The following is a 16,090-nucleotide window of genomic DNA, read 5'->3' on the forward strand; positions in this document are numbered from 1 at the left end:
TAACCCCTTAAAATTTGAAAAGAGTGAAATTTGAGTGATTGATGATACGTTTAAATAAACATCCTATCCATCCGCCCGAATGTGCACTATTCACACCCAACAGTCCCATTATTATGTAGCTTACTCCCTGACAAGCAATCCTCAACATACACTGATTTCTTAACAGTTGGAAAATCTAAAACATTGAATGAAAGTTCTAGAAAAGTTATAATTGACTTATCAAAGATTAGTCAATCAAAGGAATGTACCCTACCACCCAAATTCAAGAATTTGTTTTGTGTGCTTTTCCCAGACATAAAATCCAAAAATCATTCCTAGTCGAGGATTACAAATCAAGCAGTCAACTTCATTTGAAAAAAAAAAAACGGCCTGGCTTATGATTTGTACCTCCTGCCAGTATAGACAAGTACTACACGTCAATTTCAGAATCAAAATATTTTCCTCAAAATGAAGAAATATTGGCACCACTACTAAATTGTTTTGAAGATTCATGGATTGGCCATCTAAACAAGTCAAGACACAGGAGGAAGCCAAGGTTTCCCATTAAATGGTGGAACTGTTGCATAACCTGCTTAGAGGGAGGTTGGAAGACTAACAATGCCATTTAAGGGATGGCACAATTCCTTCAGTTAATAAATAAATTGGCAAACTTCACCCACACCCGTTGATTTTTGGGAAGTTTTGAAGAAGGAAGAAAGTTTCTTTGGGCCCGATTCACAAAAGTAGTCTGAGACAAAATCTTAACTTTATGATGTTGTCTCAGTTAAACTTAAGTTTTGGTCGTACTTAATCTTTCCTTGGCAAGGATTTTCCAGAGGGTTTTAAGGTCCCTGACTGAAGATCACCCGGGGTAGAGCAGCTGACTCTGGCATGAATGTGTTATCATCCCAAGCTGCACTATGGCCACTGCTGCACCTTGCCTGTTGCCCATCTGAGCTGATGCAGCAAGGTTACATGTGCACTCCGGCAGTCTGGACTCTGGGTGCTCGCTGGATTAAACACAGGCCCAAAGGGGTTCAAGGACCTGCGTAAACTGAATGACCACATAGACACTGGTATATTTGGTGAGCCACAAGGTCCAGGGTGTGCCACTGGACTTTTATTCACTCACATGGCATTCATCAGCCTCTACCATTAAGGCCAAACATTTTGGGGGTTTCATGGTAAATGCCCCTCTATACCTTTGTGCTTTGGGATGGTCCATCTTCCAATGTAAAAAAAACACCACAGAAACTGAAAGTAGCACCATGACTGTGAAATGACATTTTAAAAATTTTAAATTAATTCATACACTGGAATTTCATCACGTTCTGGGGCGATGACGCTTTACATTTTTCGGACATAGCTCAACGAGTCTGGGCCATGCTGGAAGATGACTGCAAGTTGTGCATTTTTAACATAACGCTTAGGAACACAACACAGCTTTATTTTCCACTTAGTAGCACTCCAAATAACAAATATGGTTGTGAGATTACTACATAAGTTACATGGACTCATTACTTTCATTTAAGAAATCAGTACATCCTGGGAGTTGTAGCCGGTGCAATTTACTTGGCCCCATTGCACTCTTGACCTGAAAGGTGCACCCGATCATATTAATTCAACAACTGACACTGCAAAAGTCACAACGCCTGTGAAACTGTTCATCGATGATGTGGTACTCATGCCTGCAAACATCTCTGCTGTACATCATCTCTGCCCCTATTGTAGTGAAAAAAATAGTGTCTTCCCTTCTTCTGGTGTAATGACAGCATCCAACGCTGCCTCAGCGAAGGTCATACTTGCAGCCGCTTCTTATGTGAAGAAGATCTTGCTTATAGCCAAGTTCTAGTAAAACAATCAAGCAGGCAGACACCAATGATTGTGCCTGCAACAACCTTTGACCTGGAAGACTTTGCCACTGTCACCTCCGCTGTGGCAAATGAGACTTACAACATGCAGTCTGCATACTATAGTGTGAAAATTATCCCTTTTGCCACCTTCAGAATGGAGATCATGTGTGATCGACCTAGGCTATAATGTGTAGATTAAAGCAACAGATCAAAAAGTGGAAGGAAAAAGAAGAAGAGGTTCATTCAGCTCCCAAGAGATACTGGTTATTTATCAGAAAGAGGGTGAATGACCCACATAAGTCAACATACCTGGGTCTCAGAACATTTTGTCTCAGAGACCCTCGATCACACATTTACAGAGTGTGGGGTATGTAGTCTCCACTTAGTGAGGTTCAGTAAATAGCATCATCATCAGGTCTTGTCACTTGAGAGTCACATTCTACAAGTGACATCAACACCTCCACCAGGAGGAAGAATGTCTGGATGTTGACAGTGGTGAGTGGATTAAAATGATCTCCTATCCTTTAGGTGAATCTATATTTGTGGGAAAAGAGTAGGGCAGGGATAAGTCTAAAAACAAAGCAGTGTTTATTGGATGAGTCCCTAGTGTTTCGGTCAATGGGTTTCAGCCTGTAACAGCTTCTATGCGTCTATGTTTTTTGTCAGGGGCAAAGAAATATATCTGGCGGCCTTATACTTTACAGCTTCCCGGATAGTGTGTTATTAATGATTGGAAGCACTCACCCATCTTTGTCAGTGAGCACACTTTGCTCCAGATGGAATGTGGTTACAGGTATGCTCTTTAGACCTACCCTTTCTGATAGATAACTACATTAAACCGCCACTAACATCATGTGAGGACATCATGCCTGCAGCTGCGCTGGTAACTCCGCTCCACCAGAAGTTAGCAGAGTATTTTGTCAAAGTTCAAATTCCAAGTAAAGCACGGAAGCAGCGCTTCGGCACTTGGACTGTGAGTCTGTCCTGAAAGTGGGGCAACCCCAGTCCTGGACCCTTTGAAGTGGGCTTAAGGTGCTTTCTTTAGCCAAATCCATGTATCTAATTTTCAACCATCTTATCAACACCGTTACATAGATCAGAACTGGCACATTGTTATTGTTGCTAGACCAGAAATGGTGTATCGCCTATGCTGCATGGATCAACTGGACACATTGGTTTCGGAACCAGCACTGCACAAATAACAACGCTCTTCTCAAATCAATGTTTTTGCATCTCCGTTGATGGCAGCCTCGACGATGACACAGAGAAATCCACATTGTAGCACCTCGGCTTCAATCCATCTTCTCTGCTGCATGAATCAGGACATGTGCCACTACGAGGATTGACTTAGATGCATCAATGTCTTGCTTCAGCTGCATCCTGCATCCTCCTTGTTGACAGGATCTTCGATGTTGATGCAACCAGAACTAAGGTACTTTTGCTGAGTGGGACAAGCCACCTCCCTGTAGCCTGCCTATGCTCCATCATGGTCAGTTGAACGTTTGACATCCCTTGTAAACGTGTTATCCTTTTTGGCTCTATTTTCACTTAGTAATTTATAAATCAATATCTCCAGTTATAATCATTAGATTTGTGTTTTGGTGTCAAATAATTTATTAAAATATAAATCATAGGCATTGTGCTGTGTTTTCACTTTATTACTGTTTGTGTGCTGCATAGTTATTTCACAAACTGCCTCTAAGTCAGGGGTCTCCAAACATTTTCAGTAAGAGATACTTATGTTTAACAAATATTACTAGTAATATTAGTGTTGTAATAGTAAACACACCAGACAAGATTACATTAGTGGCCAAGCTATGCTAGATCACCAGCAGTGATCCCCTCAGTGCATCAGGAAGGGTTGTCAGTAGCACTGTGAAACAAAGGTTTTGTTAATCTGGAATACCTACAGCCGTATGTGTTATTCTTGTGGCATCAAGGTAGTCAAATTCATAAGTCTCTCCATCGCTACATGATTTATCATTTAAATATTGGCTTTAAAATGTTTTGGCATTTTAAGCATTTTCCTCCAAATATCTTATGAGTTCTGACAATGAGCACATATTTGTCTTGCATAAACACTTTTAATTTTGTTCTAGATATATTCTGGCAAGTATAAACTTGTTTTCCAAACATCAGCCTATGAGGTCTGAAAAATACAGGCTTTTCAATTTAGTAGGCTGAGCAGCACACAGGATAGATACTCATAGGGAGCTGGAGAGCTACCAGTAGTTCACAAGATACTTGTGGGAGTAGCCTGCTCTAAATTAAGCCTGAATGCTTGTGTGCCAAGCTACCAAGCGTTAAGCACAGGTTAATTTAGTGAATTTTTGTGATTCACCCTACAAGGGATTGTAGCTGTTGCTTGACCAGGGCTCACAGCCCAGTCAAGCAACAACCCAATTCTCATGAATATATATATGGAAATATGTGCAAGTAAACTTTACTGAACTGTTATTAAATTTACAGGCAATGCATTGTATATATAAGTTTTAAACTGTGTGTCAGTTGTGCCATCTAGAAGACTTTGACATTGAGAAGGTCTTTTGAGTTTACGTTTTGATAGACGGAGGAACGTGTGTCACATTGCCACCATGCATAGAATAGTGTACACAAAAGGTGCCAAATGATTCCTTAAGAGAGGCTGAGTGAAGAGTGAATAAATAAAAAGTGTAAAAGCCTCTTGGAAATCTTGTATCTCTAGTTTGGGGATGAAGATAATCCATGGGATGGTCACATATTCCCTGAGACATCATAGAGAAGAAGAGAGTCAGGCAAAAATCACATTAAATCCAAAAGACAATCTGAATGTTCTAGGGACAAAATCAGGGTTATAAATCGTAGCAAGGGGTGGTGATCAGGACAAAAATGAGAGAACAAATGCATTGCAATACATCTTCCTTTAGCAACCACTTAATTTGCATGGGATTCAAACAGGAACTCTTATCATAGGAAAAGATTCTACTACATCTTTGATCAGGAACCTCAGTCATTGTTCTATTGACAAATTATTATATTGGAAAGGACTGTTTATGAGATTGGTCTATGTTCCATGGCATTCATTAGTCAAATAAGAAGCATGTGTTTGCTATCCTTCATGACACTGATTGCTGCAGCCCAACCTCTGACCTTCATGTTCTGTGCTCCATGTGCATTATGGAACACATGCTAGTAGTACCTTATCTTTTTGAATAACAAAAGTAGTGAAGTTAGACTTTTGATCGAACTTTACCTTTGTGAATTGGGATCTACTGGAAAAATATCAACTCATGGTTGTAACCAAGGACAGGGCCCATGGGCTCCTAGACTAGCCCTGGGTTGGATTGTCCAGGCTTCACAAATACGCCATGAACAACCACTGAACAGTCACCAGTACCAGAAATGGCCTGATCTGTCGCCCCCGGATTGCATTCCAGGTAAAAAGGCCCAATGGGCCCTACCAGACATTAACCTAACTGAGGGTCAACTATGGACTATGGGAGGTCTAAAAAGTGTGTGGTCTGTCTCCTTTTGCATGTCTGGAGATCCAAAAATCTACAGCCTTCCCAAATCTGGTCCCACATCCGCAACGCTCAATTTGACCCCTAGGGACAAATATGACAGTTTCACAGACCAACCTGGTGAACACCATTGCATATCTGCCTAACACCCCTCTGCAAGGAATATGTCTAATAGACACACCAACTTGGTATGAGCCACACATAATACCTACAGTCAACACTTTAAACAGCCCTGCTGGTGATTAAAAGGAGGCCTCAAGAAGACCAATACAGTTTGCTGCTTCACCTCACCCTGCCTTGGCCTCTTTCAGATCTTCCCGGCAGCTGCTCTTCACAAAGGTGGTGCCATGTAGAACAACTATGACACCGACTCAAGGGCAGCAAGTAGTAACAATTGATCAAATTCTAAAAAAAATTACCACAGTGGGTAAAGACTAGAATCAACAGACAAGGAGATGACCATCCTCATAGCAGACACAAAATCAATCAAAGGCCACATACGTGTCCTCCATAATAAATTAGACAACGTGGACAAATTTGTCTCCACACTTGAATCCCTTACAGAGCATTCAGCATATTGGGACTTAGAGATATGGCCCTTAAGACAGGAAGATACGGACCTTGACAATAGAGTTGATGCGCTCTTCCTTCAGATATATGATAACCTTAAAAGAGTTTAGGCACTATACTGGTTGTCAGAAAATCATGAGATTTCTAGAACAGGAAAGAATAGAAGTGCAGTGGAATCCCACCTAGAAAGGAGGTGCAAACCTAAGGAGAAGCTTAGTTCTATTTTAGCATTTAGTGAATTATCCCTTTTCAGTTCTTTTGACTGTTCCATTTCCTTTGGTCCGCTGCTCCCACATGTCTCCCTTTTTGTTGACAGAGGTTTATGGAAAGTGCTATAAGAGTAGCCATGAAACTTCACTGCTTTACCTGCTCCCACTAAGGTGATGGCCATTTCTTTCTGTTTGGCTCACTCTGTCTCTGTTATGATTCACAAAATTATGTTTGGTAAACAAGATGAACAGTTTACAAGCTTCAGTCAGCTGCTAAATGTCAACCAGCCAAGGGCACATAAATATTAAAACTGATTTACATTTATTCTTTGATAATCTACAATTTAAATTATTTAGTATAAATCCAGATGCACGGGTCCGGGAAGTAGTTTGTCACTTTCTATCTTTCAGAATGGAATCAGTTTCTAACCTGAGCGAGCTCCAAGAGGCCCACTTGGATCCAAAGAAACTGCTGGAGACGTTCTTCCTACAGGAGTCTGAGTTTCATGAAGATTCCATTCAAAGGATATTTGACCTTTTGAACCGAGCCTACTCTCCGGGTAAGCGGCCCTTTGATCCATTACATCCCTATTGTTGTTTCAGTTTCTATGGGTTGTTGGAAGGGGGAGTACATGGTCTGGATAATTATAAAATGCAGTCATAAGAATTGGAGAAACATTTCTGTGGTAAAGACATGATACTCAATGAATCCTGTACAATACCGGAGGAAATCTCTGAGATTGGTGAGGTTTAGCTCTTTCTCAATTCTAGTTACTTAAAGATAAGTATATTCAATGTATCAATTACAGCAACATTTTGGAATAAAAGAATGGGCAATTGATGTAATTTGGGATTGGACTCAGAATCAGGAAGAGGAGCTCCTAGGAAGTATCACTACCCGATCCACAGAGCCAAGATAAAGGACTTCACCAATAGCATCAGCCAGTCCTTGCATCCTTCTAAAGCAATATATACCATTGTCAAATATTTTCTAAAAATTAAGATTGCCGGGTCTGGTCTTCCTTTAAGGAATGGAGTCAGCAGCTGGCCAATCATTTCTTGGGAAAGATCAGGCTTATTTGTCTAGAATTGCATACCACCTCTTCAAAGCCCAGAGCAAGGTTACAGTTGGAAAACCAGCTGTGCAAGAAAGAAACTATAATGACGGGAAGAATAGTTAAGTCGGATTCACCTTTGGATTCTGCTCCCTTGGAGATCCTGTTGAAGGACGGAGGAGGTCATTATTATCTGCTCTAGCAGTCCTACGCGATCTTTCCATGGAGAGTGGATGTGTTCCTGCTGCAGGGAAACATGCAATCGGTTGCTCACTGTTAAAGAAACCTTCTTTGTATCCTGACAAGGTGGTTTTCAGTCTGGGTGCACTGCCAAGACAGCTTTCATACTGCCTACAGAGGACCTCAAAAAAACTCCAGACCAGGGTGGGTCAGCTGTTCTTATTCTTTTGGACTTTAGCGCAGCTTTTGACATAGTTTCCCACTCAACTTCCTATGAGAGGATCAAAGAATTAGGAACTAATATGGCTAACTTTTCTAGCTAACAGAAGCTTCCAAGTCAGTGAAGGACCCTTCCTATCGGAGACACATCACCTTGAGTGTGCAGTGTCGCAATATGTATGTCCGGCCTTTTTCAGACATCATATGTGCCTCTGATTTTACTATGGTGTTATATGCAAACGACACTCAGATAGTTGTCTCTGCTTACCCAACATTGACTCAACCTTTGAACAACCCACTGCTTGTCTTGAGCAGGTGACCACCTGGATGGGAATACGTTGTCATAAGCATAATTAGGGGAAAACAAATATTATGGTGGTTCGAAAAAATCTCTTGCTGTGGGATAAAATCCTCTGGCCCCTGTGTTTGGGGAAACGCCCCCCCCAGACATGAAGTAAAGAGCCTTAGAGTTATTCTGGATGAAGACCTAAATATGAGATCTTAGGCAAAGAAAGTCACAGGTTCCACTTTGGCCTCCTAAGATCACTTAGGAACATGGTCCAGTGGTTCCCTATGGACGGTGGTCAAAGGTATGGTCCTGTCCCGCCTCGACTATGGCAACTCCCTCTATGCAGGAAGCCCCTTGTATTTTATCAGAAAGTTGCAGGTCACACAGAATGCAGTGGTGTGGGCCCTGCTGGGCATGTCCAGGATATATTCAGGACAGTTGGCTTTAGCCCTTCTCCATTGGCTTCCTATTAACAGCATAGAATTCAAACCCTTTGCATTGCCCATAGGATTAGACATCTGCTTGGCTCACACCCCTTTGTCACCACATATCTCCATAAAGTCCTCACAGAGAGCTGAGATCAAACAACCTCTTCCTTCCTGCCGTCCCCAGATGTATGAGAGCCAGTGGTGGGGTCATTAGTTTGCCTATTTGATTCCCAAGCTTTGGAACCTCCTGCCTGTTCCTCTGAGATTAAACAAAAACTTGCTAAATATTAGGAAGCCCCTGAAAACACATCTCTTCATTTAAAGCAGCACATTGCGTCACCTGTCCTGTTAGCATGGTCAAGCCACTTCTGGTTAGCTGTGCACTTTAAGAAATGCTTGATGGTTATGATGATGAACTGAAAGGTTGGATGTGATGCAATATATTGTACGCTATATGATGAACCATTCACTTATTTATTTTATTTATAATGTTTTTTATAGTACACACATGACACAAGATGGTATCGGAGCAGTGAGATGTCAGGAAGGAAGAAGCAGTAAAATAAACAACAAAATCATAAGCTAAACTAGGTGTGCTGGGTCCCAAAAGAAGACAGGAGGCCACTCATGGGACCAGGTATCCACATAATGTGGAAGATAACAGGAGTCCAGAACTATGCATGGGTATAACAGATGTAGGCCAATGTGTAAGGCTTCTAAGATGCAAGAACCTTGGAGCAAGAACATGTTCATTAGTAGCTCTTTGACTTCCTTTTTAAATGATACAGGTGAGGGGTTCAGTTTGATTTCAGGGTGCGAGGGGTTTTAGAATCTCGAGGCATTATCCAAGAAAGCGCTTGAAAATAAAACAGAAACAGGAAAAGTTTCAGAAAGACATAGCACAAAATAAACTGATGACACAGTGAGAAAAGATTATGGGAATAATGTAATGTAATGTAATGATGTCTTGTAAAGCGCATGAATCACCCCACATGGGGTATCTCCGTGCTGTAGACCGCTGGGTAACCCGTCCTGGCTTTCCCTGTGAGATGGTCCCTACTGGGTATCTGCAAGGTGAAACCAGGCATCCCCGGCGTATGTGGGGGCCGTTGTGGAGATGAGGCAAACTAATGCCCAGAGTTGCCGAGTGTGATCCCTGGTTAGAGTAGGCACCGAAGCAAGAACTATCGAGTCCGCTGACCCTGGTCCATGACCCTGCCGCTTAGGGAATTGAACCCTGGTCCCGGGCCGTCCTCTGCTCCCGGGTCTGCCGCCTATAACCAGTGAGCCACACCACTCCACCAGTCCATTGCAAGGTGCAGGGAAAGAACTGTAGGCAACACATTCACCTCCAGCATCAAAACATAAATAGATAGGTCTACTCAACCTGCTGTATTTGTACTGGTGATAACCTGTATTTATCAGCACTGATTCTAAGGAACTCCTGCAAAGACCTGAACTGAAGGTTGTGCAGTAGTAACTGTGACATGGCCAGTTAAACATAAATGTCTCTCAGAGACGTTCAGCAATCACAGACAAATGACGGCGTGTTCAGTCTGAAGTGCTGGCCAATCCTTGATCGGTTTCATATGTTTCCGCACATCATTCATTGCATGACATCTGCATGGAGTGAGATATCTGTCTAATGAGGTTGTTTCTTCAACTGCAGGGTTACTGGTGACACTGAAATGAACCCAAGGGTTCACTAGTGATGATGAAATAAAACTAAATGTTCACCAGTGACATATAAAAACAACCAAAGGTTTTCTAGTGATGCTGAAACAAAACCCAGGGTTCATTAATGACATTTAACTCCCTCACATCAAATGACAACTTTTGATATTTTTTGTTTTAAAATAAAATCTGCTGGTGGCATTGATGCATTATACATGAGTGATTACGTAATGTGCAAACTTCCAACCACAGACTGTGCATGTTCTCTGGCATCCCAGAAAGAAAGAACAACAACTTGTCAGTTCTAATGTCTGAGCTTGTGTGCCAAGCACAGATGTGGCTGCCTGGAGCCAGCACAGGTACCATTGTACCATGGTACAAAGGTGCCTGACTTGTAAGGAGGATAAGTAAGGGGCACAAAAATGATCCACTGAGGCTTTTTCCCCCTCAATGCGTGAGGAAAAAACAAGGAAACATCATTACACCTCTAATGGAAAGGCACATTCTAAGGTTTAACACTTACCTCCCTAGGTAGCAGGGCAGTGTGAAGTTCATTATTTGTTGCACCAAATCTCCTGAGAGATGTGAGGTACAACAGTGTTGCTGGCCTGTTTTGCAGAGAGATATTGCCACAATCATGATTTAGGCTTCTATATGGGCTCTTTCTTCATTTACAGTATAACCTGTCCACACCTACACAAATCTTCCAAGTTTGCAATCACATATGTGAAGTAGGTAGCTTGGCAGCTACACATTACAAACAAAGACACAAATAAGGTATACAAATCAGTGATGGATGAAATGTGTGAACACTACTCACATGGTGCAAGAATTAATTCAGTACCGTGAACTCCAGACAGGAAAGTGTAATCTTTATCTTCAGGAATCAATACTCTCCATGAATCTATGTGGGACTGGTCCATCATTATCCCTTGAAGTGTCTTGTTGTCTGGTCACAGCTTCAGATCTAGAGCACTTGAGCGATCATGGTATGCTCTGTCATGTCAAGTTGTGTTATGTTAGGTTATTTTATGTTATGTAATGTTATGTTGCGTTGTTATATTTTGTCATTTTATGTTACGGCGTTGCATGTTACGGCATATGTATTGTATTTTATGGCAAGTTATGATATGTTATGCTATGTTATGGCATGGTATGTTAAGTAATGTAATGTTGTGTCAAGTTATGTTCTGTTATGTCATGTCACGTTATGTCAAGTCAAGATATATTATGTAATGGTATGCATGTTATGTTATGTGTTTTTGTAAAACTCACTATCAACTGCAAGAGGCCCATATTCCAATCCAATCTCACTGTGTTTTACCATAAGAGACAAAGAGTATTGAAAAGTCATCTTTTCATGTATGCACTACGCATACAGGTAATGGTTTGCATAATAGGATATTACTTCCCCTTTTACAGTGTTCCAGTGGGGTCAGTGATACATTTGCCTACTCTGTCACATCTCAACTTTCTAACTCAGTTACGTATGTTTCTTGTGGGGGGGCGTGGCCGACAGCTGAACATGGCGGCTGCGTTTTAGCGGAGCTCCGGACCCGTGCTCCCACATCCTATGCAAATCCGACTGGCGCTGCACCACACACTCACAAAAGAGACTGCCACTCCCCGCCGGAGTGGGGGCGAACATCAAATCGTCCCCCAATGCTCTTGCTGCCTGGTATCGGGGTGTGTTGGTGTCTGAGGCCTTCCCGCCGCCTGGGTGACTGTGGCTGGCCTGGAGTCGGGAGCCCGCCTGCTGGCTTGGAGAGGAGAGGCTGCCCCAACGGTGACTGCCCTTTAGTGGGGGGCCAGCGGAGGCGGCTGGAGCGGCTGAGGGGTGCCCTTGCACCCATCGCCTATGCAGGAGGAGTGGGGTGACGAGCGGCAGCCGCACACTGCGCATATCCCCGGGGTTGAATCACGTGAGCCCCGGGGATTGGCTTTAGTGGACACGCTGAGGGACGGGTGCTGTGCTGAGCCCAATGGGCCCCCCTCCCTACTGTGAAGACAGCCACAAACTGCAGCCAAGCCCCTGCTTGCAGTGCATATCTTTCTTACCGGGGAGGTGGCGATTCCTGACTAGGACTGGAGAGCAAAAACCGGAGGCCTGCACATCGGCATTGAATTAGACCCAACATTGAGGGCCTGCCTATTGGATACTCGAACCGGAACTGACCCGGACAGGGGTCGCTCACCCACGGAGGTCTAGTGGAGATTGCCAAGGCGGGGGTGTTGTGCCCTGGCGACTGCTTCCAATGTGGATGCGACTAGACCGGGCAAATAATATCTTGACGCACAGATTGCTTCACTGGTGATATAAGACTACCTTCCCCCTCCTCCAAGGGGGGAGCCTGCTGTGTGGCGGGTCTGGCGCAGGTACGATGGGCGCCATTGTGGTGAACTACCCTGGAAATCCCCTGCTGAGACCGAGATGGTGGTGAGTTGAGTCTACAAATTGGGGAGCCTATATGCACATGTCATTGGGGACTCAGCGCATGTTTGGCTGTGACACGTTGGACCCCTGGTTGCGGCGACTACTGGAATTCCTTAATGTTACTCCAGGTGGGGCGCTGCGTGTTGAGGCCGACTGGGAGGCCTGCGGAGTCCGGGTCTAAGGGCACTCAGGGGTGACCCTGTCACTGTTACTAAAAAGGGCCTTATGGATAGCGTGTGCCCCCTGAAGATCACACGTTTCCTCCTGCTGACCTGTGGCAGGGTTGGATCTTGGCGTGTCCCTACCCTGGGTCAGTGGAGTGTGTCGGCGAGCCCCTGCTAACTACCCGGTGGCAATGGGCTGCAACAGGGGGAAACAACAAGACACCGGACCCGGCGCAGACCTCACCATGGTGCGAGTGGACCCCGGTGGGGTATCACAATTGCCCAGCTGCATCCTGCCTACTGCTGAGCAGGAACCTGTGGACAAACTGGACCTCATCTTGCAGGAGGTCAGAGACTCAAGAAAGGCCATCGAAAAAAAAAGGGTGCTCTCACAACAGGCCTCAAAGCAGACCATGCAAAACTGACGGACAAGGTGAAAGATAATACCATGGCGCTGGCAGACCTCTCCCCACGACAAACTCAGACCACGACAAAGGTGCAGCAGCTACAACAAGTCAGCAATCTAGTAGACTGGGTGCAAGATGCAGAAGGACGAACGAGATGCAACAACATCCGTGTAATTGGCCTGCCGGAGCGATGTGAAGGGTGGGATCCGACGACATACAGGGAGCAGTGGTTCCGCGACCAACTTACCCTAGAGGGGTTCTCCACCCAATACTGCGTGGAACGTGCACACAGAATACCCACTGGCCAGCCTAAACCGGGCGCCCCCCCCACAGCCACTCATAGTCTGGCTGTTCAATTATAGAGATAGAGACGCACTGCTAAACAAAGTGCGAGAGCTGGGCCAGATCAACTTTGAAAATGCGCCTATTTCACTGTACCCGGATTACGCGCTTATGGTGCAATGGCAGGGCTCTTCATTCCTGGCCGTGTAGAAGAAACTGAGAGCTTTGAACCTCTAATATGCCCTCCTCTTCCCTGCCCGTTTAAAAGTCATCTATGCACATAAGGCGTATTTCTTTGAAAGCAAAGAGGACGTCGAAGAATGGTTGGAAGAAACAGACCCCTTAGAGAATGGTGAAAACGCTTCCCAGAGTACTCAGGGTGGTTCCAGTCATGCGGACCAACAGGAGTATGTCCAAGCAGATAGATACGTGGGAACTCCCGGTGACCAAATCCGATGTTGCAACAACTGTGTCAGGGAAAGGAGCAGGCACTCATAGCGACAGTCTGCACCTGTGGAAGACTCAGCCTCTTCCGAAGAAGATCTGAGCAAATTGAACTCTGAGGGTAGCGTGGCTCTCTTCCCCTCTGTAACCCCTCAAACGACAGATGGACTATTTGGCTGAAACTGGTATGGTGAGGTTATTCACTACTTGACTTTGACCACTGGTCTGATGCCCTTGATGTTTATCGTTATAACACATCTAAGGTGCACCGTTATGTTATGTTATGTGATCACCATTTATTGAGGCCGGGTTCCGTGAGTTTCGGAACACATGAATACAATGGAGCGTGACCCACGCTCTATGGATGGAGTTGGCGATGTCCCCCAATCGGCGAATCCTGTTGTAGCACAGGGTGTAGTTCTGTTTACTCTGTTTAATTTAGTGGTCCGATATAGTTTATCGACCGGACCGAGTATTGGGGTTCTGGGGAGGTATGCGGTCCTATATGTCTGTTGGCCCTGAGAGCACTGTACACAGTCACAAATATGACATGGTCTGATCATAGGATCACGAAATGTCCCAATGCATACACTCAGTCAGTATAGCGTTGTAACATGGAACGTTAGGGGACTGGGCTCCATACAGAAGCGCCATAGAATACATGCTCAGCTATTGCGAAGGAAAGCGCAAATATTATATTTACAGGAATCCCACATGTTACAGCCAGAGGCAAAAAATGGAGGGGGCAGGTGTTGACCATTACCTACTCAGGGTATGCCAGGGGATCACGATTTGGATTCGTCATGGGGTACCCTTTACACCATTGGAACACCAAATTGATAAACAGGGGCGCTATATATTTATACGTGGGTCCATATATGGCCAGATGGTGGTGCTGGGTAGCATATATGTGCAAAGCACTGAACAGGAACACTTCCTTACCACCCTGAACCTGCCACTGACTGGTTGGGAAGCACACCCATGGATTATAGGTGGGGACTGCAACACGATCATGGACATCTCCTTAGATAGATCACATCCCCCTCTAAATGGGGCGGGCGTCACCAAACAAGCAAAGGCACTGTGTGGATGGGCGGCCGGTTGGGCCCTGTGTGATGTGTAGGATGAGGCACCAAATGCACAGAGAATACTCTTTTTATTCTCTGGTTAATTTGCTGCACACCAGGATAGATAGGATCTATTGTTCAAATAGTATCACAATGCAGGATACACACACTACTTACCTCGCCAAAACTTTTTCGACCACAACCCGCTGGAGATAACGATTACATGGGGCAGGGTACCCACTCCGTTGCCCACCTGGAGATTATGGCCACAAGTATTAAAGGACACAGTGTTCCGCACGGCCATGGCCAACACTATTACACATTACATTCTTGAAAACAGCAATACAGCTTCTAATGCCTTGATTGAATGGGACGCCTTTAAGGTGGCAGTACGCAGAAGGGCCATCAGTATGACTGTGGGAGCGCGACAGGAGGTTAATAATTCCCTCATAGAAACAGAACGCAAGATGGACCGCTTAGAACAGGAAGTGGCGCGCAACAAGGAAAAACAGGAACCACTTCAGGAACTCCGTATACAACATGCAGAGTTACTCGAATCGTTTCACAATATAGACTATCAGCAATACACATGGAGAACCCACACTGAAGCAGACAAATCAGGGGCGCTGTTGGCTAAATTGTTAAAGGATGACCCACCGGCTACGGTGATTAGTGAGGTCACTACCTTGGAGGGTGGTATAGCACTCACACAACATGACATTAACACAGCCTTTTATCACTACTATGCCATGCTTTACAACAAACCTGTGGCTCGTTTGGACACATAGATAGATGACTTCCTAAATACACTGATGTACCCACGCCCGACCCAAGATGCACTTAAAGATCTTTCAGGCCTGATTACTAAAGCTGAAATAAAAACAGCGATCAAAGGGCTCCCCCGAAATAAAACCCCTGGATTGGACGGGCTGCCTGCTGAATTTTATGACATGTTTTGGGATTTGCTCATACCCCATTTGGAAATCCTGTATAAAACGGCATTAGAGAAAGGCGAATTGCCACTTACAACAGCACAGGCACTGATGGTCACACTCCCAAAACCGGGCAGGAACCCCACTGACAATGCGGGCTACCGCCCACTGTCGCTCCTGACAACGGAATATCAGATTCTTAGCAAAGTATGGGCAAATAGGCTCGTACCACTACTGCATACGTTTGATACATATAGACCATACAGGCTTTTTGCCGACCTGTAGAACATCTTTAAACACCAGAAGATTGTACTCCCTAATGTCGGCCACCCCACCACACTACACTCACGCTGGATGTGTGTCACTGGACCTCTGCCAGGCATTTGACACACTAAATTAGGACT

The 16,090-nt window shown here is 44.5% G+C and overlaps 1 protein-coding gene across 1 annotated transcript in view; it reads left to right on the plus strand.

The window, feature by feature from the left end:
• Positions 1-6,513: 6,513 nt before the first annotated feature.
• The window catches only part of LOC144752114 (nicotinamide N-methyltransferase-like), a 39,759-nt gene continuing 30,182 nt past the window's right edge, over positions 6,514-16,090 (plus strand). Inside the window, exon 1 of the mRNA XM_078640057.1 lies at positions 6,514-6,671. Coding sequence (XP_078496183.1) covers positions 6,524-6,671 — 148 coding nt within the window. The 5' untranslated portion in view covers positions 6,514-6,523. The remainder of the gene's footprint in view (positions 6,672-16,090) is intronic.

The sequence above is a fragment of the Lissotriton helveticus genome, chromosome 4_2 (genome assembly GCF_964261635.1).
Source record: "Lissotriton helveticus chromosome 4_2, aLisHel1.1, whole genome shotgun sequence".
Classification (NCBI taxonomy): domain Eukaryota; kingdom Metazoa; phylum Chordata; class Amphibia; order Caudata; family Salamandridae; genus Lissotriton; species Lissotriton helveticus.